The 22901-nt window shown below is 43.6% G+C and overlaps 1 protein-coding gene across 5 annotated transcripts in view; it reads left to right on the forward strand.

Moving 5' to 3' along the window:
• The window catches only part of LOC123989536 (pre-B-cell leukemia transcription factor 3-like), a 138606-nt gene that overhangs the window by 109343 nt on the left and 6362 nt on the right, over positions 1-22901 (forward strand). The window contains exons 6-10 of one of the 5 annotated variants that reach the window (XM_046290611.1): positions 121-150; positions 7658-7823; positions 8871-8951; positions 14641-14753; positions 22698-22784. In XM_046290611.1, coding sequence (XP_046146567.1) covers positions 121-150; positions 7658-7823; positions 8871-8951; positions 14641-14753; positions 22698-22784 — 477 coding nt within the window. The remainder of the gene's footprint in view (positions 1-120; positions 151-7657; positions 7824-8870; positions 8952-14640; positions 14754-22697; positions 22785-22901) is intronic. The other 4 variants (XM_046290617.1, XM_046290615.1, XM_046290612.1 and 1 more) reach the window with 4 other exon arrangements.

Here is a 22901-nt window from a genome sequence, read left to right on the forward strand (position 1 = left end):
TGTTGTTAAGCCGTAAAGCATCTGATGTGAAATGTTGTCTCTTTTGTGTTGGGGGAGGGGGTGTGGCCTGAGTGCAGACCTGTCATATGCTGTAAAAAGCCCATTCTTTTCTGCCTTCAGGGTGTGGGAACCACCATCACAGTGTCACAGGTATGTTACGATCTCTCTCCTCATCTGCTCTGTGTTTTTCCTGTTGTCGTATGTCCATGTTCTATGATAATAATCTATGTTTTCTCAATACACAGTGGCAGGCTACTGTTCACATGGGACAAGATATACAGATGTATGTGCAGTGGGGCTAAAAAAAGTATTTAGTCAGCCACCAACTGTGCAAGTTCTCCCACTTAAAAAGATGAGAGAGGCCTGTAATTTTCATCATAGGTACACTTCAACTATGACAGACAAAATGAGGAAAACAAATCCAGAAAATCACATTGTAGGATTTTTTATGAATTTATTTGCAAATGATGGTGGAAAATAAGTATTTGGTTTATAAGAAAAGTTTATCTCAATACTTTGTTATATACCCTTTGTTGGCAATGACAGAGGTCAAACATTTTCTGTAAGTCTTCACAAGGTTTTCACGGCGGTGTGTTTGGGATCATTGTCATGCTGAAAGACCCAACCACGTTTCATCTTCAATGCCCTTGCTGATGCAAGGAGGTTTTCACTCAAAATCTCACGATACATGGCCCCATTCATTCTTTCCTTTACACGGGTTCAGTCGTCCTGGTCCCTTTGCAAAAAACAGCCCCAGAGCATGATGTTTCCACCCCCATGCTTCACAGTAGGTATGGTGTTCTTTGGATGCAACTCAGCATTCTTTGTCCTCCAAACACAACGAGTCAAGCTTTTACCAAAAAGTTATATTTTGGTTTCATCTGGCCATATGACATTCTCCCAATCTTCTTCTGGATCATCCAAATGCTCTCTAGCAAACTTCAGACGGGCCTGGACATTACATTTACATTTAAGTCATTTAGCAGACGCTCTTATCCAGAGCGACTTACAAATTGGTGCATTCACCTTATGACTGGCTTAAGCAGGGGGACACGTCTGGCACTGCAGGATTTGAGTCCCTGGCGGCGTAGTGTGTTACTGATTGTAGGCTTTGTTACTTTGGTCCCAGCTCTCTGCAGGTCATTCACTAGGTCCCCCCGTGTGGTTCTGGGATTTTTGCTCACCGTTCTTGTGATCATTTTGACCATTGTGAGATCTTGCTTGGAGCCCCAGATCGAGGGAGATTATCAGTGGTCTTGTATGTCTTCCATTTCCTAATAATTGCTCCCACAGTTGATTTCTTCAAACCAAGCTGCTTACCTATTGCAGATTCAGTCTTCCCAGCCTGGTGCAGGTCTACAATTTTGTTTCTGATGTCCTTTGACAGCTCTTTGGTCTTGGCCATAGTGGAGTTTGGAGTGTGACTGTTTGAGGTTGTGGACAGGTGTCTTTTATTTTTATTTTATTTATTTTTTATCTTACCTTTATTTTACTAGGCAAGTCAGTTAAGAACAAATTCTTATTTTCAATGACGGCCTAGGAACAGTGGGTTAACTGCCTGTTCAGGGGAAGAACGACAGATTTGTACCTTGTCAGCTCGGGGATTTGAACTTGCAACCTTCCGGTTACTAGTCCAACACTCTAACCACTAGGCTACCCTAGTTCAAACCCTAGTTCAAACAGGTGCCATTAATACAGGTAACGAGTGGAGGACAGAGGAGCCTCTTAAAGAAGAAGTTACAGGTCTGTGAGAGCCAGAAATGTTGCTTGTTTGTAGGTGATCAAACACTTATTTTCCACCATAATTGGCAAATAAATAAATAAAAAATTCTACAATGTGATTTTCTGGATTTGTTTTCCTCATTTTGTCTGTCATAGTTGAAGTGTACCTATGATGAAAATTACAGGCCTCTCTCATCTTTTTAAGTGGGAGAACTTGCACAATTGGTGGCTGACTAAATACTTTTTTGCCCCACTGTATGTATAGAAAAAACATTCAATAAATCCACACAGCCACATACATGCACGTGCACAGACAACCACTAACAGTCTTCATGACAGTTGCATGCAGTTTTACATAGACTACAGAGCAGACTACAGAGCAGACTGCAGAGCAGACTACAGAGCAGACTACAGAGCAGACTGCAGAGCAGACTACAGAGCAGACTACAGAGCAGACTACAGAGCAGACTGCAGAGCAGACTACAGAGCAGACTACAGAGCAGACTACAGAGCAGACCACATAGCAGACTACAGAGCAGATGACAGAGCAGACTACAGAGCAGACTACAGAGCAGACTACAGAGCAGACTACAGAGCAGACTACAGAGCAGACTACATAGCAGACTACAGAGCAGACTACAGAGCAGACTACAGAGCAGATGACAGAGCAGACTACAGAGCAGACTACAGAGCAGACTACAGAGCAGACTACAGAGCAGACCACATAGCAGACTACAGAGCAGACTACAGAGCAGACTACAGAGCAGACTACAGAGCAGACTACAGAGCAGACTACAGAGCAGACTACAGAGCAGACTACAGAGCAGACTACAGAGCAGACTACAGAGCAGACTACAGAGCAGACCACATAGCAGACCACATAGCAGACTACAGAGCAGACTACATAGCAGACTACATAGCAGACTACAGAGCAGACTACAGAGCAGACTACAGAGCAGACTACAGAGCAGACTACAGAGCAGACCACATAGCAGACTACAGAGCAGACTACAGAGCAGACTACAGAGCAGACTACATAGCAGACTACATAGCAGACTACAGAGCAGACTAGCAGACTACAGAGCAGACTACAGAGCAGACTACAGAGCAGACTACAGAGCAGACTACAGAGCAGACCACATAGCAGACTACAGAGCAGACTACAGAGCAGACTACAGAGCAGACTACAGAGCAGACCACATAGCAGACCACATAGCAGACTACAGAGCAGACTACAGAGCAGACTACAGAGCAGACTACAGAGCAGACTACAGAGCAGACTACAGAGCAGACCACAGAGCAGACTACAGAGCAGACTACAGAGCAGACTACAGAGCAGACTACATAGCAGACTACATAGCAGACTACAGAGCAGACTACATAGCAGACTACAGAGCAGACTACAGAGCAGACTACAGAGCAGACTACAGAGCAGACTACAGAGCAGACTACAGAGCAGACTACAGAGCAGACCACATAGCAGACTACAGAGCAGACTACAGAGCAGGCACTGGCTCCCTTCGTATGGAAGAAGAAGGGGCACCATGGATATGTCACTACACATATACAGGTAGTGGTCACTCTCAATGGATCAGAGCCCCTCACCTGTAGCCTGCCGGACAGATCTACCAACCTTTTGGCTGTCTTATTTTACAGCTTTGTTTGAGTTAGTGGGAGTCTCTGAAGTAGACATTATCCATTAGGTTGTATGAACATCTCAGACAGAACATCAATCTAACGTGGTTGACAGGGGGGAGTCTATTGGCCTGGGGTGAGGAGGAGGAGAGGAGGAGCGGAGGAGAGGAGATGCTAGTGAATTATTGAGCGCAGCTGTTTGGTTTCTCTCTCTGGTGAGTTGGGGGGAGAGGCCGGAGTTGTCAGGTCCCGGTATGGAGCAATACGTCTCAGACTCCCTCTTTCTGTGCTCTCTCTGTTATAATGTATCTACCTCTCTCTCTCTCTCTCTCTCTCTCTCTCTCTCTCTCTCTCTCTCTCTCTCTCTCTCTCTCTCTCTCTCTCTCTCTCTGTCTCTGTCTCTGTCTCTGTCTCTTTCTCTCTCTCTCACCCTCCCTCTTTCTGTGCTCTCTCTGTTATACTGTATCGACCTCTCTCGCTGTATCTCTCTCTCTCTCTCTCTCTCTCTCTCTCTCTCTCTCTCTCTCTCTCTCTCTCTCTCTCTCTCTCTCTATCCCTCTCTCACCCTCCCTCTTCCTGTGCCCTCTCTGTGCTCTCATATGTACTCTCTCTCTTTCTCTTTCTCTCCATCTTTCTCCTTCCCCCTCTCTCAGAGGTCAGATGACTTCCTCTGTTTATCTGTCTCTCACAGATTGTGTTTTAGGCTAGGTAGCCTAGCGGGTAGAGAGGTGAGCCAGCAGCCGGAGGGTTTCCAGTTCGAATGCCAGGTCTGATGAGGAAATCATTTGACGGGAAGCAAGCTGGCAGCCGGAGGGTTGCCTGTATCAAATCCTAGATGCTATCGCCTGCCGTTGTGCCCTTGAGCACAGCACATAACCTCCGACAATAACTGTTCCACAGGCACCCAGTGTAACAGTCCCCTGCTCCAACCTCTATATGTCTGTAACAGTCCCCTGCTCCAACCTCTATATGTCTGTAACAGTCCCCTGCTCCAACCTCTCCAACCTCTATATGTCTGTAACAGTCCCCTGCTCCAACCTCTACAACCTCTATCTGTCTGTAACAGTCCCCTGCTCCAACCTCTCCAACCTCTATCTGTCTGTAACAGTCCCCTGATCCAACCTCTATATGTCTGTAACAGTCCCCTGCTCCAACCTCTATATGTCTGTAACAGTCCCCTCCTCCAACCTCTATATGTCTGTAACAGTCCCCTGATCCAACCTCTATATGTCTGTAACAGTCCCCTGCTCCAACCTCTATATGTCTGTAACAGTCCCCTGCTCCAACCTCTATATGTCTGTAACAGTCCCCTGCTCCAACCTCTATATGTCTGTAACAGTCCCCCTGATCCAACCGCTCCAACCTCTATATGTCTGTAACAGTCCCCTCTCCAACCTCTATATGTCTGTAACAGTCCCCTGCTCCAACCTCTATATGTCTGTAACAGTCCCCTGCTCCAACCTCTCCAACCTCTATATGTCTGTAACAGTCCCCTGCTCCAACCTCTATATGTCTGTAACAGTCCCCTGCTCCAACCTCTATATGTCTGTAACAGTCCCCTGCTCCAACCTCTCCAACCTCTATATGTCTGTAACAGTCCCCTGCTCCAACCTCTATATGTCTGTAACAGTCCCCTGCTCCAACCTCTCCAACCTCTATATGTCTGTAACAGTCCCCTGCTCCAACCTCTATATGTCTGTAACAGTCCCCTGCTCCAACCTCTATCTGTCTGTAACAGTCCCCTCTCCAACCTCTATCTGTCTGTAACAGTCCCCTGCTCCAACCTCTCCAACCTCTATATGTCTGTAACAGTCCCCTGCTCCAACCTCTATATGTCTGTAACAGTCCCCTGCTCCAACCTCTCCAACCTCTATATGTCTGTAACAGTCCCCTGCTCCAACCTCTATATAATAATAATAATAATATGTGCCATTTAGCAGACGCTTTTATCCAAAGCGACTTACAGTCATGTGTGCATACATTCTAAGTACGGGTGGTCCCGGGGATCGAACCCACTACCCTGGCGTTACAAGCGCCATGCTCTACCAACTGAGCTACAGTCCCCTGCTCCAACCTCTATATGTCTGTAACAGTCCCCTGCTCCAACCTCTCCAACCTCTATATGTCTGTAACAGTCCCCTGCTCCAACCTCTATATGTCTGTAACAGTCCCCTGCTCCAACCTCTCCAACCTCTATATGTCTGTAACAGTCCCCTGCTCCAACCTCTATATGTCTGTAACAGTCCCCTCTCCAACCTCTATATGTCTGTAACAGTCCCCTGCTCCAACCTCTCCAACCTCTATCTGTCTGTAACAGTCCCCTCTCCAACCTCTATCTGTCTGTAACAGTCCCCTGCTCCAACCTCTCCAACCTCTGCCTCTGTATTTCTGGTTGTCTATGGGAGGTTGAGATAAAGCAATGTCCCATTTCAGTTCGAATCTTGTGTCTTCTATGTCTTCACGGTTCCTTTCTTGCTTAATTCATGCATCTCCACTACCATCTCCACTAGCATCTCCACTAGCATCTCCAGTAGCATCTCCGCTAGCATCTCCGCTAGCATCTCCGCTAGCCTCTCCACTAGCATATCCGCTAGCATCTCCGCTAGCATCTCCACTAGCCTCTCCACTAGCATCTCCGCTAGCATCTCCACTAGCATCTCCAGTAGCATCTCCGCTAGCATCTCCGCTAGCCTCTCCACTAGCATCTCCACTAGCATCTCCGCTAGCATCTCCACTAGCCTCTCCACTAGCATCTCCGCTAGCCTCTCCACTAGCATCTCCGCTAGCATCTCCACTAGCATCTCCAGTAGCATCTCCGCTAGCATCTCCGCTAGCCTCTCCACTAGCATCTCCACTAGCCGTCTCTCTCTTTCCTCCTCTCTCTATTCTCCTTACAGCTCTTGAACCAGTAGCCTAGCCCGATCCGTTTTCCCAGACGTATCAATATAGTTTGGTCTCTTATTTTGAGAAATTAAAAAATATATATATTTGAGAAAAGAAGGACCTTGCTCTTGCTTGCTGGATACAAAATAGGCTACAGTGTTCACAGAGTGCAATAAAGGGAAATACTGTGTTCTCCCCGCGCTCCAATGTTTATCTTTACAATGACATGTATTAGAATGCCCAATGTTAGAATGTTTCCAATCAAATTCATGCATTAAGTTAGAATGTTTTCCTTTCGGTCTAATTTGCATAAACATTGTGATTGGATGATAGCTATGGAGGTTATTGAATCAGGATAAAATGATCTCTTTGAGCTCATTAACGATAGAATGTTCGTATTTGAACATTGCCCGAAAGGCCAGTCTCGTAGAGGCGGCAGGGTAGCTTAGTGGTTAGAGTGTAGAGGCGGCAGGGTAGCTTAGTGGTTAGAGTGTAGAGGCGGCAGGGTAGCCTAGTGGTTAGAGTGTAGAGGCGGCAGGGTAGCCTAGTGGTTGGAGTGTAGAGGTGGCAGGATAGCTTAGTGGTTAGAGTGTAGAGGCGGCAGGGTAGCCTAGTGGTTAGAGTGTAGTGGTGGCAGGATAGCCGAGTGGTTAGAGCGTTGGACTAGAAACTGAAAGGTTGCAAGTTCGAATCCCCGAGCTGACAAGGTACAAATCTGTCGTTCTGCCCCTGAACAAGGCAGTTAACCCACTGTTCCTAGGCCGTCATTGAAAATAAGAATTTGTTCTTAACTGACTTGCTGTAAATGTGTTGTAAATGCATGAGCCTCGGTAACCATAGAAATACAGTGTTCTATTTCTATGGCCACAACATTGACATTAGACAGTAGCTTAGTCCAAATATTATTCTCCTAGATGGAATACTCATCTTTGGTGACAGCTGTAGAAAGATTGGTGATAGTTGGCTGGCCATCCACACGACAGTCCTGATTGGTCGTTGCAGACTCTGGCACTGGAATATGAGCGACTCTCGTCCACAATGCTTTATTTATTTATCTAATTTTGAGTTGAAATCATGACTGGCCGAAACGTCACGACTTTAACTCAGAATTAGGTCAATAAAACATCAAGATTTTAATTGTGAGCAAGAGTCGCTCTTTGTTTACTTCAGAATGCTCCTTTTGATTCATTTGGTTGCACCTCGTCTCACGTTCGGTTGACTCCTCCTACTCCTCTCCAGGGGCGGGAACAACCTGAAGTCATGTTTTTTTCAAAATGGTGGACAATGTCTGACTCACTACATTATTTCCCCTTTATCTCTCATCCTTCCCTCTCTCTCTCTCTCTCTCTCTCTCTCTTTCTCTCTCTTTCTCTCTCTCTCTAATCCCTTTCCTGGAACTTGCCGATGTCCTACTCAGGTGTCCAATTGGTTCGGCAACAAGAGGATCCGGTACAAGAAGAACATCGGCAAGTTCCAGGAGGAGGCTAACCTCTATGCAGCCAAGACAGCGGTGACGGCAACCCACGCTGTGGCAGCAGCCATCCACAACAGCCAGGCCAACTCACCCACCACGCCCAACTCTGGTAGGCACACTCGGTGGTAAGACCAGAGTCGTATGTATATGTTGCGGTAAATGTGTAAAAACACGGTAACATATATATATAGATTTGGAACTCAGGAAGTGGTGTTCGATACTGATGATTTCTGGTTTCGCTATTTATTGCTGCTTCCTTGTTTCTTGTTTTTTCCTACTCTTGTAATTGATTCATTTTTCTTTTGTTATTTTGTTTTCATTGTTTCACTTATTCAACTTTCTAAGAAGTAATATATTGTAGACGAGGGGTATCAAACATACGGCCCATGGGATCCAAAAAATAAATAAAACCATCTATATACATTTAAAAAATAAATGAAAACTGTGTATAAATAATATTGGACCTACATTTATACAGTATTTTCACTCGGTCCAGGTTGCTAACAATCACTGAAATGAAAGCTAGAGGGTCAAGGAGCATAAAAAATTCCCCAAACTATGGTTAGAGGGCTATTTTTTTCTCACCATTTTGACTGACAATTGTTTGGTCCATTTTGACTGCAAGGAAATATAACACATTTTGAATACGACCCTCCAGACCTCTGTAAAGACTGAATGAGGCCTGCGGAGGCAGAGTGAGTTTGACACCCCTGTGACTGTGGTACTGCTAGGGATAGTTGGGTGGCTGGTTGCTAGGGGTAGTTGGGTGGGTGGTGGCTAGGGGTAGTTGGGTGGCTGGTTGCTAGGGGTAGTTGGGTGGCTGGTTGCTAGGGGTAGTGGGGTGTGTGGTTGCTAGGGGTAGTTGGGTGGGTGGTGGGCGGGAGGGAGAGAGGGAGGGACATCTGGCATTGTTTGTTAAAAAAGCAAATGACAATTAAATATTGATAATAAAAATCAACGCAACGAATAATTAAAATGTTCACGCTCTGACGTCAAATCAAATCAAACCTAAGCCCATGTTTGTTTTTTTTATCTTCATTTAATGTTCTATAGCAGTGCTTACAATTCCAATACAATTGATGTAGGCAATGAGACTCGGGGCTTAATGAAGTCATGATGGGAGGTTTTCAAGTCCCTTCCATTTTCTGTTATCCAGGCTTCCAGATGAAAGATGAGGAATTTCAACTGGACTCTGCCGAGAGCAAAAACTCCCTTTTAACCAACATGTTCACCGCCGGTACTGGTTCTCTTCTAGGAAACCTTTTATGTGTTGTGGTCATTCATCCCACCTAGAACTGGTCCTTCCATCGCTCCCTTCTCACACCTCCACACGACCATAGTTGAAGCTTGTCTCCCTCTCCAACACCTCAACCTGAATTCATTTGGTTTCATTTAGGATACGAGAACGCTAGTTCCTGTTTAGGTTGCTTCATTTAGGATACGAGTACGCTAGTTCCTGTTTAGGCTGCTTCATTTAGGATACGAGTACGCTAGTTCCTGTTTAGGTTGCTTCATTTAGGATATGAGTACGCTAGTTCCTGTTTAGGCTGCTTCATTTAGGATACGAGTATGCTAGTTCCTGTTTAGGCTGCTTCATTTAGGATACGAGTACACTAGTTCCTGTTTAGGTTGCTTCATTTAGGATATGAGTACGCTAGTTCCTGTTTAGGTTGCTTCATTTAGGATATGAGTACGCTAGTTCCTGTTTAGGTTGCCTCATTTAGGATATGAGTACGCTAGTTCCTGTTTAGGTTGCTTCATTTAGGATATGAGTACGCTAGTTCCTGTTTAGGTTGCTTCATTTAGGATACGAGTACGCTAGTTCCTGTTTAGGTTGCTTCATTTAGGATAGGAGTACGCTAGTTCCTGTTTAGGTTGCTTCATTTAGGATATGAGAACGCTAGTTCCTGTTTAGGTTGCTTAATTTAGGATACGAGTACGCTAGTTCCTGTTTAGGTTTCTTCATTTAGGATACGAGTACGCTAGTTCCTGTTTAGGTTGCTTCATTTAGGATAGGAGTACGCTAGTTCCTGTTTAGGTTGCTTCATTTAGGATATGAGAACGCTAGTTCCTGTTTAGGTTGCTTAATTTAGGATACGAGTACGCTAGTTCCTGTTTAGGTTTCTTCATTTAGGATACGAGTACGCTAGTTCCTGTTTAGGTTGCTTCATTTAGGATACGAGTACGCTAGTTCCTGTTTAGGTTGCTTCATTTAGGATACGAGTACGCTAGTTCCTGTTTAGGTTGCTTCATTTAGGATATGAGTACACTAGTTCCTGTTTAGGTTGCTTCATTTAGGATATGAGTACGCTAGTTCCTGTTTAGGTTGCTTCATTTAGGATATGAGTACGCTAGTTCCTGTTTAGGTTGCTTCATTTAGGATACGAGTACGCTAGTTCCTGTTTAGGTTGCTTCATTTAGGATATGAGTACGCTAGTTCCTGTTTAGGTTGCTTCATTTAGGATACGAGTACGCTAGTTCCTGTTTAGGTTGCTTCATTTAGGATACGAGTACACTAGTTCCTGTTTCATCTCCCTTCCCTCGGTCCTTACTCTCTCTGTTTTCATCTCCCTTCTCTCTGTCCTTACTCTCTCTGTTTTCATTTCCCTTCTCTCTGTCCTTACTCTCTCTGTTTTCATCTCTCTCTGTTTTCATTTCCTTCTCTCTGTCCTTACTTCTCTGTTTTCATCTCTTTCTCTGTCCTTACTCTCTGTTTTCATCTCCCTTCTCTCTGTCCTTACTCTCTCTGTTTTCATCTCCCTTCTCTCTGTCCTTACTCTCTCTGTTTTCATTTCCCTTCTCTCTGTCCTTACTCTCTCTGTTTTCATCTCCCTTCTCTCTGTCCTTACTCTCTCTGTTTTCATCTCCCTTCCCTCGGTCCTTACTCTCTCTGTTTTCATCTCCCTTCCCTCTGTCCTTACTCTCTCTGTTTTCATCTCTCTCTGTTTTCATCTCCCTTCTCTCTGTCCTTACTCTCTCTGTTTTCATTTCCCTTCTCTCTGTCCTTACTCTCTCTGTTTTCATCTCCCTTCCCTCGGTCCTTACTCTCTCTGTTTTCATCTCCCTTCCCTCGGTCCTTACTCTCTCTGTTTTCATCTCCCTTCCCTCTGTCCTTACTCTCTCTGTTTTCATCTCCCTTCCCTCGGTCCTTACTCTCTCTGTTTTCATCTCTCTTCTCTCTCTGTCCTTACTCTCTCTGTTTTCATTTCCCTTCCCTCGGTCCTTACTCTCTCTGTTTTCATCTCCCTTCTCTCTGTCCTTACTCTCTCTGTTTTCATCTCCCTTCCCTCGGTCCTTACTCTCTCTGTTTTCATCTCCCTTCCCTCGGTCCTTACTCTCTCTGTTTTCATCTCCCTTCCCTCGGTCCTTACTCTCTCTGTTTTCATCTCCCTTCCCTCGGTCCTTACTCTCTCTGTTTTCATCTCCCTTCTCTCTGTCCTTACTCTCTCTGTTTTCATCTCTCTTCTCTCTCTGTCCTTACTCTCTCTGTTTTCATCTCCCTTCCCTCGGTCCTTACTCTCTCTGTTTTCATTTCCCTTCTCTCTGTCCTTACTCTCTCTGTTTTCATCTCCCTTCCCTCGGTCCTTACTCTCTCTGTTTTCATCTCTCTCTGTTTTCATCTCCCTTCTCTCTGTCCTTACTCTCTCTGTTTTCATCTCCCTTCCCTCGGTCCTTACTCTCTCTGTTTTCATTTCCCTTCTCTCTGTCCTTACTCTCTCTGTTTTCATCTCTCTCTGTTTTCATCTCTCTCTGTTTTCATCTCCCTTCTCTCTGTCCTTACTCTCTCTGTTTTCATCTCTCTCTGTTTTCATCTCCCTTCTCTCTGTCCTTACTCTCTCTGTTTTCATCTCTCTTCTCTCTGTCCTTACTCTCTCTGTTTTCATCTCTCTTCTCTCTGTCCTTACTCTCTCTGTTTTCATCTCTCTTCTCTCTGTCCTTACTCTCTCTGTTTTCATCTCTCTTCTCCTCTGTCCTTACTCTCTCTGTTTTCATCTCTCTTCTCTCTCTGTCCTTACTCTCTCTGTTTTCATCTCTCTTCTCTCTGTCCTTACTCTCTCTGTTTTCATCTCTCTTCTCTCTGTCCTTACTCTCTCTGTTTTCATCTCTCTTCTCTCTCTGTCCTTACTCTCTCTGTTTTCATCTCCCTTCCCTCGGTCCTTACTCTCTCTGTTTTCATTTCCCTTCTCTCTGTCCTTACTCTCTCTGTTTTCATCTCTCTCTGTTTTCATCTCTCTCTGTTTTCATCTCCCTTCTCTCTGTCCTTACTCTCTCTGTTTTCATCTCTCTCTGTTTTCATCTCCCTTCTCTCTGTCCTTACTCTCTCTGTTTTCATCTCCCTTCTCTCTGTCCTTACTCTCTCTGTTTTCATCTCTCTTCTCTCTCTGTCCTTACTCTCTCTGTTTTCATCTCTCTTCTCTCTGTCCTTACTCTCTCTGTTTTCATCTCTCTTCTCTCTGTCCTTACTCTCTCTGTTTTCATCTCTCTTCTCTCTGTCCTTACTCTCTCTGTTTTCATCTCCCTTCCCTCTGTCCTTACTCTCTCTGTTTTCATCTCTCTTCTCTCTGTCCTTACTCTCTCTGTTTTCATCTCCCTTCTCTCTGTCCTTACTCTCTCTGTTTTCATCTCTCTTCTCTCTCTGTCCTTACTCTCTCTGTTTTCATCTCTCTTCTCTCTCTGTCCTTACACTCTCTGTTTTCATCTCTCTTCTCTCTGTCCTTACTCTCTCTGTTTTCATCTCTCTTCTCTCTGTCCTTACTCTCTCTGTTTTCATCTCCCTTCCCTCGGTCCTTACTCTCTCTGTTTTCATCTCTCTTCTCTCTGTCCTTACTCTCTCTGTTTTCATCTCCTTCCTCGGTCCTTACTCTCTCTGTTTTCATCTCCCTTCTCTCTGTCCTTACTCTCTCTGTTTTCATCTCCCTTCCTCGGTCCTTACTCTCTCTGTTTTCATCTCTCTTTCTCTCTGTCCTTACTCTCTCTGTTTTCATCTCTCTTCTCTCTGTCCTTACTCTCTCTGTTTTCATCTCTCTTCTCTCTGTCCTTGTCCTGTTTTACTCTCTCTGTTTTCATCTCTCTTCCTCTGTCCTTACTCTCTCTGTTTTCATCTCTCTCTGTTTTCATCTCTGTTTTCTGTCTCGGTCCTTACTCTCTGTTTTCATCTCCTTCCTCTGTCCTTACTCTCTCTGTTTTCATCTCTCTTTCTCTCTGTCCTTACTCTCTCTGTTTTCATCTCTCTTCTCTCTGTCCTTACTCTCTCTGTTTTCATCTCTCTGTCCTTACTCTCTCTGTTTTCATCTCTCTTCTCTCTGTCCTTACTCTCTCTGTTTTCATCTCTCTTCTCTCTGTCCTTACTCTCTCTGTTTTCATCTCTCTTCTCTCTGTCCTTACTCTCTCTGTTTTCATCTCCCTTCCCTCGGTCCTTACTCTCTCTGTTTTCATCTCTCTTCTCTCTGTCCTTACTCTCTCTGTTTTCATCTCTCTTCTCTCTGTCCTTACTCTCTCTGTTTTCATCTCTCTTCTCTCTGTCCTTACTCTCTCTGTTTTCATCTCCTTCCTCTGTCCTTACTCTCTCTGTTTTCATCTTCATCTCTGTCCTTACTCTCTCTGTTTTCATCTCCTTCCTCTGTCCTTACTCTCTCTGTTTTCATCTCTCTTCTCTCTGTCCTTACTCTCTCTGTTTTCATCTCTCTTCTCTCTGTCCTTACTCTCTCTGTTTTCATCTCTCTTCTCTCTGTCTGTTTTCATCTCCTTCCCTCTGTCCTTACTCTCTCTGTTTTCATCTCTCTTCTCTCTCTGTCCTTACTCTCTCTGTTTTCATCTCTCTTCTCTCTCTGTCCTTACTCTCTCTGTTTTCATCTCTCTTCTCTCTGTCCTTACTCTCTCTGTTTTCATTTCTCTTCTCTCTGTCCTTACTCTCTCTGTTTTCATCTCCCTTCCCTCTGTCCTTACTCTCTCTGTTTTCATCTCCCTTCTCTCTGTCCTTACTCTCTCTGTTTTCATCTCTCTTCTCTCTGTCCTTACTCTCTCTGTTTTCATCTCTCTTCTCTCTGTCCTTACTCTCTCTGTTTTCATCTCTTCTCTCTCTCTGTCCTTATCTCTCTTCTCTCTGTTTTCATCTCCTTCCTCTGTCCTTACTCTCTCTGTTTTCATCTCCTTCTCTCTGTCCTTACTCTCTCTGTTTTCATCTCTCTTCTCTCTGTCCTTACTCTCTCTGTTTTCATCTCTCTTCTCTCTGTCCTTACTCTCTCTGTTTTCATCTCTCTTCTCTCTGTCCTTACTCTCTCTGTTTTCATCTCTCTTCTCTCTCTGTCCTTACTCTCTCTGTTTTCATCTCTCTTCTCTCTCTGTCCTTACTCTCTCTGTTTTCATCTCTCTTCTCTCTGTCCTTACTCTCTCTGTTTTCATCTCTCTTCTCTCTCTGTCCTTACTCTCTCTGTTTTCATCTCTCTTCTCTCTGTCCTTACTCTCTCTGTTTTCATCTCTCTTCTCTCTGTCCTTACTCTCTCTGTTTTCATCTCTCTTCTCTCTGTCCTTACTCTCTCTGTTTTCATCTCCTTCTCTCTCTGTCCTTACTCTCTCTGTTTTCATCTCCTTCCTCTCTGTCCTTACTCTCTCTGTTTTCATCTCTCTTCTCTCTCTGTCCTTACTCTCTCTGTTTTCATCTCTCTTCTCTCTGTCCTTACTCTCTCTGTTTTCATCTCTTTCTTTTGTCATTTCTATATCTACAGTCTTCTTGTTTTGGATAGTTTAGTTGTTCGGATGTATGGATCAGTGGGTGTAATGTAGTGTGACGTTGTCCCTAGACGCATATCTTGGGGTCAGTTTAGCACTTCCCCCACTAATGGTTAAGATTAGGATTGGGTAAAGGGAAGCTGATCCTAGATCTGTATGTGTTCTTATATTCAGCTACTTCCATCTCTCCTCTCCAGGTTCCTCTGCCTCTTTTAGCCTCCCTAACTCTGGGGACATGTTCATGAGCATGCAGAGTCTGAATGGGGCCTCTTACCAGGGGGCTCAAGTCGGAGCTAATGTGCAGTCACAGGTAGGTCAGGGTGAGAGGTCAGGAAGAGAGGTCAGGGTTCAAGGCTTACGTAAGGTCACATACTATTGACCCTACTAGGTTTGGGGTCAATACCCTTTTTAAAAAATTGGAGTCATTCCATGAATTGGAATAATGGAGACAATTTGGCCTTCACTTTCTCTGAGGATTTTGTTGAATTCATGGAATGATTTTGAGTTTGAATGAGATTGGACTTCAACTCAAAACCGTAGCAATTCATTGATAGTCGACTGGTAATGTCCAGTCTGGGTACAGCAGGACATTATACTGTAGGTTATGCAGCTTGATGATTTATTATCTTAGAAGGTGTTCGTCAGGTGGAGGAAATATGGCTTTGGATATTATAGACCTTTTGACATATTTCTGTATTTCTATATGACAGTATATTGTAGATTACAGGTTCTGTTATTTGAGAAGGTCGAGTGTCTGGCTTTGACTTGAGCTCTTGGGCTGGGATTCCCCACTTTCTTTACTTACCTGTCCCGTGTCTGTTCTATACTGTCTCATGTCTGTTCGATACTGTCTCATGTCTGTTCTATACTTTCCCATGTCTGTTCTTTACTTTACTGTCCCATGTCTGTTCTTTACTTTACTGTCCCATGTCTGTTCTTTACTTTACTGTCCCATGTCTGTTCTTTACTGTCCCATGTCTGTTCTTTACTGTTCCATGTCTGTTCTGTTCTATACTGTCTCATGTCTGTTCTTTACTGTCCCTTGTCTGTTCTTTACCGTCTGATGTCTGTTCTATACTGTCCTGTGTCTGTTCTATACTGTCTCATGTCTGTTCTTTACTGTTCCATGTCTGTTCTGTTCTTTACTGTCCCATGTTTGTTCTGTTCTTTACTGTCCCATGTCTGTTCTGTTCTTTACTGTCCCATGTCTGTTCTTTACTGTCTCTTGTCTGTTCGTTATTGTCCCATGTCTGTTCTTTACTGTCTCATGTCTGTTCTATACTGCCCCATGTCTGTTCTATACTGTCTCATGTCTGTTCTATACTGTCTCATGTCTGTTCTATACTGTCCCATGTCTGTTCTTTACTGTCCTGTGTCTGTTCTATACTGTCTCATGTCTGTTCTATACTGTCCCATGTCTGTTCTTTACTGTCCCATGTCTGTTCTATACTGTCCTGTGTCTGTTCTTTACCGTCTGATGTCTGTTCTATACTGTCCTGTGTCTGTTCTATACTGTCTCATGTCTGTTCTTTACTGTTCCATGTCTGTTCTGTTCTATACTGTTCCATGTCTGTTCTATACTGTCCTGTGTCTGTTCTTTACCGTCTGATGTCTGTTCTATACTGTCCTGTGTCTGTTCTATACTGTCTCATGTCTGTTCTTTACTGTTCCATGTCTGTTCTGTTCTATACTGTCCCATGTCTGTTCTATACTGTCCCATGTCTGTTCTATACTGTCCTGTGTCTGTTCTTTACCGTCTGATGTCTGTTCTATACTGTCCTGTGTCTGTTCTATACTGTCTCATGTCTGTTCTTTACTGTCCCATGTCTGTTCTATACTGTCTCATGTCTGTTCTTTACTGTCCCATGTCTGTTCTATACTGTCTCATGTCTGTTCTATACTGTCTCATGTCTGTTCTTTACTGTTCCATGTCTGTTCTGTTCTTTACTGTCCCATGTCTGTTCTTTACTGTCTCATGTCTGTTCTATACTGTCCCATGTCTGTTCTTTACTGTCCCATGTCTGTTCTATACTGTCCCATGTTTGTTCTATACTGTCTCATGTCTGTTCTATACTGTCCCATGTCTGTTCTTTACTGTCCCATGTCTGTTCTTTACTGTCCCATGTTTGTTCTATACTGTCTCATGTCTGTTCTATACTGTCCCATGTCTGTTCTTTACTGTTCCATGTCTGTTCTATACTGTCCCATGTCTGTTCTGTTCTATACTGTCTCATGTCTGTTCTATACTGTCCCATGTCTGTTCTGTTCTTTACTGTTCCATGTCTGTTCTGTTCTTTACTGTTCCATGTCTGTTCTATACTGTCCCATGTCTGTTCTGTTCTATACTGTCTCATGTCTGTTCTATACTGTCCCATGTCTGTTCTGTTCTTTACTGTTCCATGTCTGTTCTGTTCTTTACTGTTCCATGTCTGTTCTATACTGTCCCATGTCTGTTCTATACTGTCCCATGTCTGTTCTATACTGTCCCATGTCTGTTCTATACTGTCCCATGTCTGTTCTGTTCTTTACTGTTCCATGTCTGTTCTGTTCTTTACTGTTCCATGTCTGTTCTATACTGTCCCATGTCTGTTCTGTTCTATACTGTCCCATGTCTGTTCTGTTCTATACTGTCTCATGTCTGTTCTGTTCTATACTGTCCTGTGTCTGTTCTATACTGTCTCATGTCTGTTCTTTACTGTCCCATGTCTGTTCTGTTCTATACTGTCCCATGTCTGTTCTATACTGTCCTGTGTCTGTTCTTTACCGTCTGATGTCTGTTCTATACTGTCCTGTGTCTGTTCTATACTGTCTCATGTCTGTTCTTTACTGTTCCATGTCTGTTCTGTTCTATACTGTCCCATGTCTGTTCTGTTCTTTACTGTCCCATGTCTGTTCTATACTGTCCCATGTCTGTTCTATACTGTCCTGTGTCTGTTCTATACTGTCTCATGTCTGTTCTTTACTGTTCCATGTCTGTTCTGTTCTTTACTGTTCCATGTCTGTTCTGTTCTATACTGTCCCATGTCTGTTCTATACTGTCCTGTGTCTGTTCTTTACCGTCTGATGTCTGTTCTATACTGTCCTGTGTCTGTTCTATACTGTCTCATGTCTGTTCTTTACTGTTCCATGTCTGTTCTGTTCTATACTGTCCCATGTCTGTTCTGTTCTTTACTGTCCCATGTCTGTTCTATACTGTCCCATGTCTGTTCTATACTGTCCTGTGTCTGTTCTTTACCGTCTGATGTCTGTTCTATACTGTCCTGTGTCTGTTCTATACTGTCTCATGTCTGTTCTTTACTGTTCCATGTCTGTTCTGTTCTATACTGTCCCATGTCTGTTCTGTTCTTTACTGTCCCATGTCTGTTCTTTACTGTCCCATGTCTGTTCTTTACTGTCCCATGTCTGTTCTATACTGTCCCGTGTCTGTTCTTTACCGTCTCATGTCTGTTCTATACTGTCCTGTGTCTGTTCTATACTGTCTCATGTCTGTTCTTTACTGTCCCATGTCTGTTCTTTACTGTCCCATGTCTGTTCTATACTGTCCCATGTCTGTTCTATATTGTTCCATGTCTGTTCTTTACTTTACTTTCCCATGACTGTTCTGTTCTTTACTGTGTCATGTCTGTTCTTTACTGTCCCATGTCTGTTCTGTTCTATACTGTCCCATGTCTGTTCTGTTCTTTACTGTCCCATGTCTGTTCTGTTCTTTACTGTCCCATGTCTGTTCTGTTCTTTACTGTCCCATGTCTGTTCTGTTCTTTACTGTCCCATGTCTGTTCTGTTCTTTACTGTCCCATGTCTGTTCTGTTCTTTACTGTCCCATGTCTGTTCTGTTCTTTACTGTCCCATGTCTGTTCTGTTCTTTATTGTCCCATGTCTGTTCTGTTCTTTACTGTCCCATGTCTGTTCTGTTATTTACTGTCCCATGTCTGTTCTGTTATTTACTGTCCCATGTCTGTTCTGTTATTTACTGTCCCATGTCTGTTCTGTTCTTTACTGTCCCATGTCTGTTCTGTTCTTTACTGTCCCATGTCTGTTCTGTTCTTTACTGTCCCATGTCTGTTCTTTACTGTCCCATGTATGTTCTTTACTGTACCATGTCTGTTCTTTACTTTACTGTCCCATGTCTGTTCTGTTCTTACCTGTCCCATGTCTGTTCTTTACTTTACTGTCCCATGTCTGTTCTTTACTGTCCCATGTCTGTTCTTTACTGTCCCATGTCTGTTCTTTACTGTCCCATGTATGTTCTTACCTGTCCCATGTCTGTTCTTTACTTTACTGTCCCATGTCTGTTCTTTACTGTCCCATGGCTGTTCTTTACTGTCCCATGTATGTTCTTTACTGTCCCATGTCTGTTCTGTTCTTTACTGTCCCATGTCTGTTCTATATTGTTCCATGTCTGTTCTTTACTGTCCCATGTCTGTTATGTTCTTTACTGTCCCATGTCTGTTCTTTACTGTCTCATGTCTGTTCTCTACTGTCCCATGTATGTTCTTTACTTTACTGTCCCATGTCTGTTCTCTACTGTCCCATGTCTGTTCTTTACTGTCCCATGTCTGTTCTATATTGTCCCATGTCTGTTCTTTACTGTCCCATGTCTGTTCTATACTGTCCCATGTCTGTTCTGTTCTTTACTGTCCCATGTCTGTTCTGTTCTTTACTGTCCCATGTCTGTTCTTTACTGTCCCATGTCTGTTCTGTTCTTTACTGTCCCATGTCTGTTCTGTTCTTTACTGTCCCATGTCTGTTCTGTACTGTCCCATGTCTGTTCTTTACTGTCCCATGTCTGTTCTGTTCTTTCCTGTCCCATGTCTGTTCTTTACTGTCCCATGTCTGTTCTGTTCTTTACTGTCCCATGTCTGTTCTATATTGTTCCATGTCTGTTCTTTACTGTCCCATGTCTGTTCTTTACTCTCCCATGTCTGTTCTTTACTGTCCCATGTCTGTTCTTTACTGTCCCATGTCTGTTCTTTACTGTCCCATGTCTGTTCTTTACTGTCCCATGTCTGTTGTTTATTTTACTGTCCCATGTCTGTTCTATACTGTCCCATGTCTGTTCTTTACTGTCTCATGTCTGTTCTATATTGTTCCATGTCTGTTGTTTACTGTCCCATGTCTATTCTTTACTGTCCCACGTCTGTTCTTTACTGTCCCATGTCTGTTATTTACTGTCCCATGTCTGTTGTTTACTGTCCCATGTCTGTTGTTTATTTTACTGTCCCATGTCTGTTCTTTACTTTACTGTCCCATGTCTGTTCTTTACTTTACTGTTCCATGTCTGTTCTCTACTTTACTGTCCCATGTCTGTTCTGTTCTTTACTGTCCCATGTCTGTTCTTTACTGTCCCATGTGTGGTCTTTACTGTCCCATGTCTGTTCTGTTCTTTACTGTCCCATGTATGTTCTATACTGTCCCATGTCTGTTCTCTACTGCCCCATGTCTGTTCTGTTCTTTACTGTCCCATGTATGTTCTTTACTGTCCCATGTCTGTTCTTTACTTTACTGTCCCATGTATGTTCTTTACTGTCTCATGTCTGTTCTGTTCTTACCTGTCCCATGTCTGTTCTTTACTTTACTGTCCCATGTCTATTCTTTACTGTCCCATGTCTGTTCTTTACTGTCCCGTGTATGTTCTTTACTGTCCCATGTCTGTTCTCTACTGTCCCATGTCTGTTCTGTTCTTTACTGTCCCGTGTATGTTCTTTACTGTCCCATGTCTGTTCTTACCTGTCCCATGTCTGTTCTTTACTTTACTGTCCCATGTCTATTCTTTACTGTCCCATGTCTGTTCTCTACTGTCCCATGTCTGTTCTGTTCTCTACTGTCCCATGTCTGTTCTCTACTGTCCCATGTCTGTTCTGTTCTTTACTGTCCCATGTCTGTTCTTTACTGTCCCATGTATGTTCTTTACTTTACTGTCCCATGTCTGTTCTTTACTGTCCCATGTCTGTTCTGTTCTTTACTGTCCCATGTCTGTTCTATACTGTCCCATGTCTGTTATTTACTGTCCCATGTCTGTTCTATACTGTCCCATGTCTGTTCTGTTCTTTACTGTCCCATGTCAGTTCTGTTTTTTACTGTCCCATGTCTGTTCTGTTCTTTACTGTCCCATGTCTGTTCTTTACTGTCCCATGTCTGTTCTTTACTGTCCCATGTCTGTTCTTTACTGTCCCATGTCTTTTCTATTCTTTACTGTCCCATGTCAGTTCTGTTCTTTACTGCCCCATGTCTGTTCTTTACTGTCCCATGTCTGTTCTGTTCTTTACTGTCCCATGTCTGTTCTGTTCTTTACTGTCCCATGTCTGTTCTGTACTATACTGTCCCATGTCTGTTCTGTTCTTTACTGTCCCATGTCTGTTCTGTTCTTTACTGTCCCATGTCTGTTCTGTTCTTTACTGTCCCATGTCTGTTCTTTACTGTCCCTTGTCTGTTCTTTACTGTCCCTTGTCTGTTCTGTTCTATACTGTCCCATGTCTGTTCTATACTGTCCCATGTTTGTTCTGTTCTTTACTGTCCCATGTCTGTTCTGTTCTTTACTGTCCCATGTCTGTTCTTTACTGTCCCATGTCTGTTCTTTACTGTCCCATGTCTGTTCTTTACTGTCTCATGTCTGTTCTTTACTATCTCATGTCTGTTCTATACTGTCTCATGTCTGTTCTTTACTGTCTCATGTCTGTTCTATACTGTCTCATGTCTGTTCTATACTGTCTCATGTCTGTTCTATACTGTCTCATGTCTGTTCTATACTGTCCCATGTTTGTTCTTTACTGTCCCATGTCTGTTCTATACTGTCTCATATCTGTTCTTTACTGTCCCATGTCTGGTCTGTTCTTTACTGTCCCATGTCTGTTCTATACTGTCCCATGTCTGTTCTATACTGTCCCATGTCTGTTCTTTACTGTCCCATGTCTGTTCTTCATTGTCCCATGTCTGTTCTATACTGTCCCATGTCTGTTCTATACTGTCCCATGTCTGTTCTATACTGTCCCATGTCTGTTCTTTACTGTCCCTTGTCTGTTCTTTACTGTCCCATGTCTGTTCTGTTCTTTACTGTCCCATGTATTTTCTCTACTGTCCCTTGTCTGTTCTATACTGTCCCATGTCTTTTCTGTTCTTTACTGTCCCATGTCTGTTCTATACTGTCCCATGTCTGTTCTGTTCTTTACTGTCCCATGTCTGTTCTATACTGTCCCATGTCTGTTCTGTTCTTTACTGTCCCTTGTCTGTTCTTTACTGTCCCATGTCTGTTCTGTTCTTTACTGTCCCATGTCTGTTCTATACTGTCCCATGTCTGTTCTGTTCTTTACTGTCTCATGTCTGTTCTGTTCTTTACTGTCCCATGTCTGTTCTATACTGTCCCATGTCTGTTCTGCTATATACTGTCTCATGTCTGTTCTTTACTTTACTGTCCCATGTCTGTTCTATACTGTTCCATGTCTGTTCTGTTCTTTACTGTCTCATGTCTGTTCTATACTGTCTCATGTCTGTTCTATACTGTCTCATGTCTGTTCTATACTGTCCCATGTCTGTTCTTTACTGTCCCATGTCTGTTCTATACTGTCTCATGTCTGTTCTATACTGTCCCATGTCTGTTCTATACTGTCCCATGTCTGTTCTGTTCTTTACTGTCCCTTGTCTGTTCTGTTCTTTACTGTCCCTTGTCTGTTCTGTTCTATACTGTCCCATGTCTGTTCTGTTCTTTACTGTCCCTTGTCTGTTCTTTACTGTCCCATGTCTGTTCTTTACTGTCCCATGTCTGTTCTATACTGCCCCATGTCTGGTCTATACTGTCCCATGTCTGTTCTATACTTTGCTGTCCTGTGTTTTGCCTTCGTCACAGATTAGAAATGATCTTTTGAGAGAAAAAGGCCAAATTGCCTACAAACATTACAAGTTCATACCTTTTGAACAATGTTTCATCCCATTCTGTTCTTTCATGTTTGTTTTTTGTTGTTATTGTCATTTTGCGTTGTTCTTTCAAAATGATGGAGGGAAGGTGAGAAGGCATTGGCATTCTCTCACTTTGTCTTTGTCTCTCCCTCCCTCTCTTTCTGCATTTTTCCCTCTCTCCCTGTCTCTCCCCTCTCCCACTCTTTCTCTCTCTCCCTCCCTCTCTATCTCTCCCTTCCTCTCCCTCTCTCTCCCCCTCTCGCTCCCCCCATCCCTCTCTCCCCCTCCCTCTCTCCCCCCTCTCGCTCACCCCCCCCCTCTCTCCCTCTCTCTCTCTCTCTCCACCCTCTCTCTCGCTCTCTAGGGGGATACCATACGCCATGCTATCAGTCAGACGGTCGGATACAATGATGGGCTACGGCATCCCATGTACAGTCCTCACAGTCTAAATGTAAGTGTACAGTAAATCATGATCATGACAATGTCCGCAAATATGTCATATCGTCGCAATGATGGCGACGACGACATTGGTGATAATGACTCCTGAAATTATGTTAAAATCCCCATG

Source organism: Oncorhynchus gorbuscha, linkage group LG11 (genome assembly GCF_021184085.1).
Source record: "Oncorhynchus gorbuscha isolate QuinsamMale2020 ecotype Even-year linkage group LG11, OgorEven_v1.0, whole genome shotgun sequence".
NCBI classification, from domain to species: Eukaryota; Metazoa; Chordata; class Actinopteri; order Salmoniformes; family Salmonidae; genus Oncorhynchus; species Oncorhynchus gorbuscha.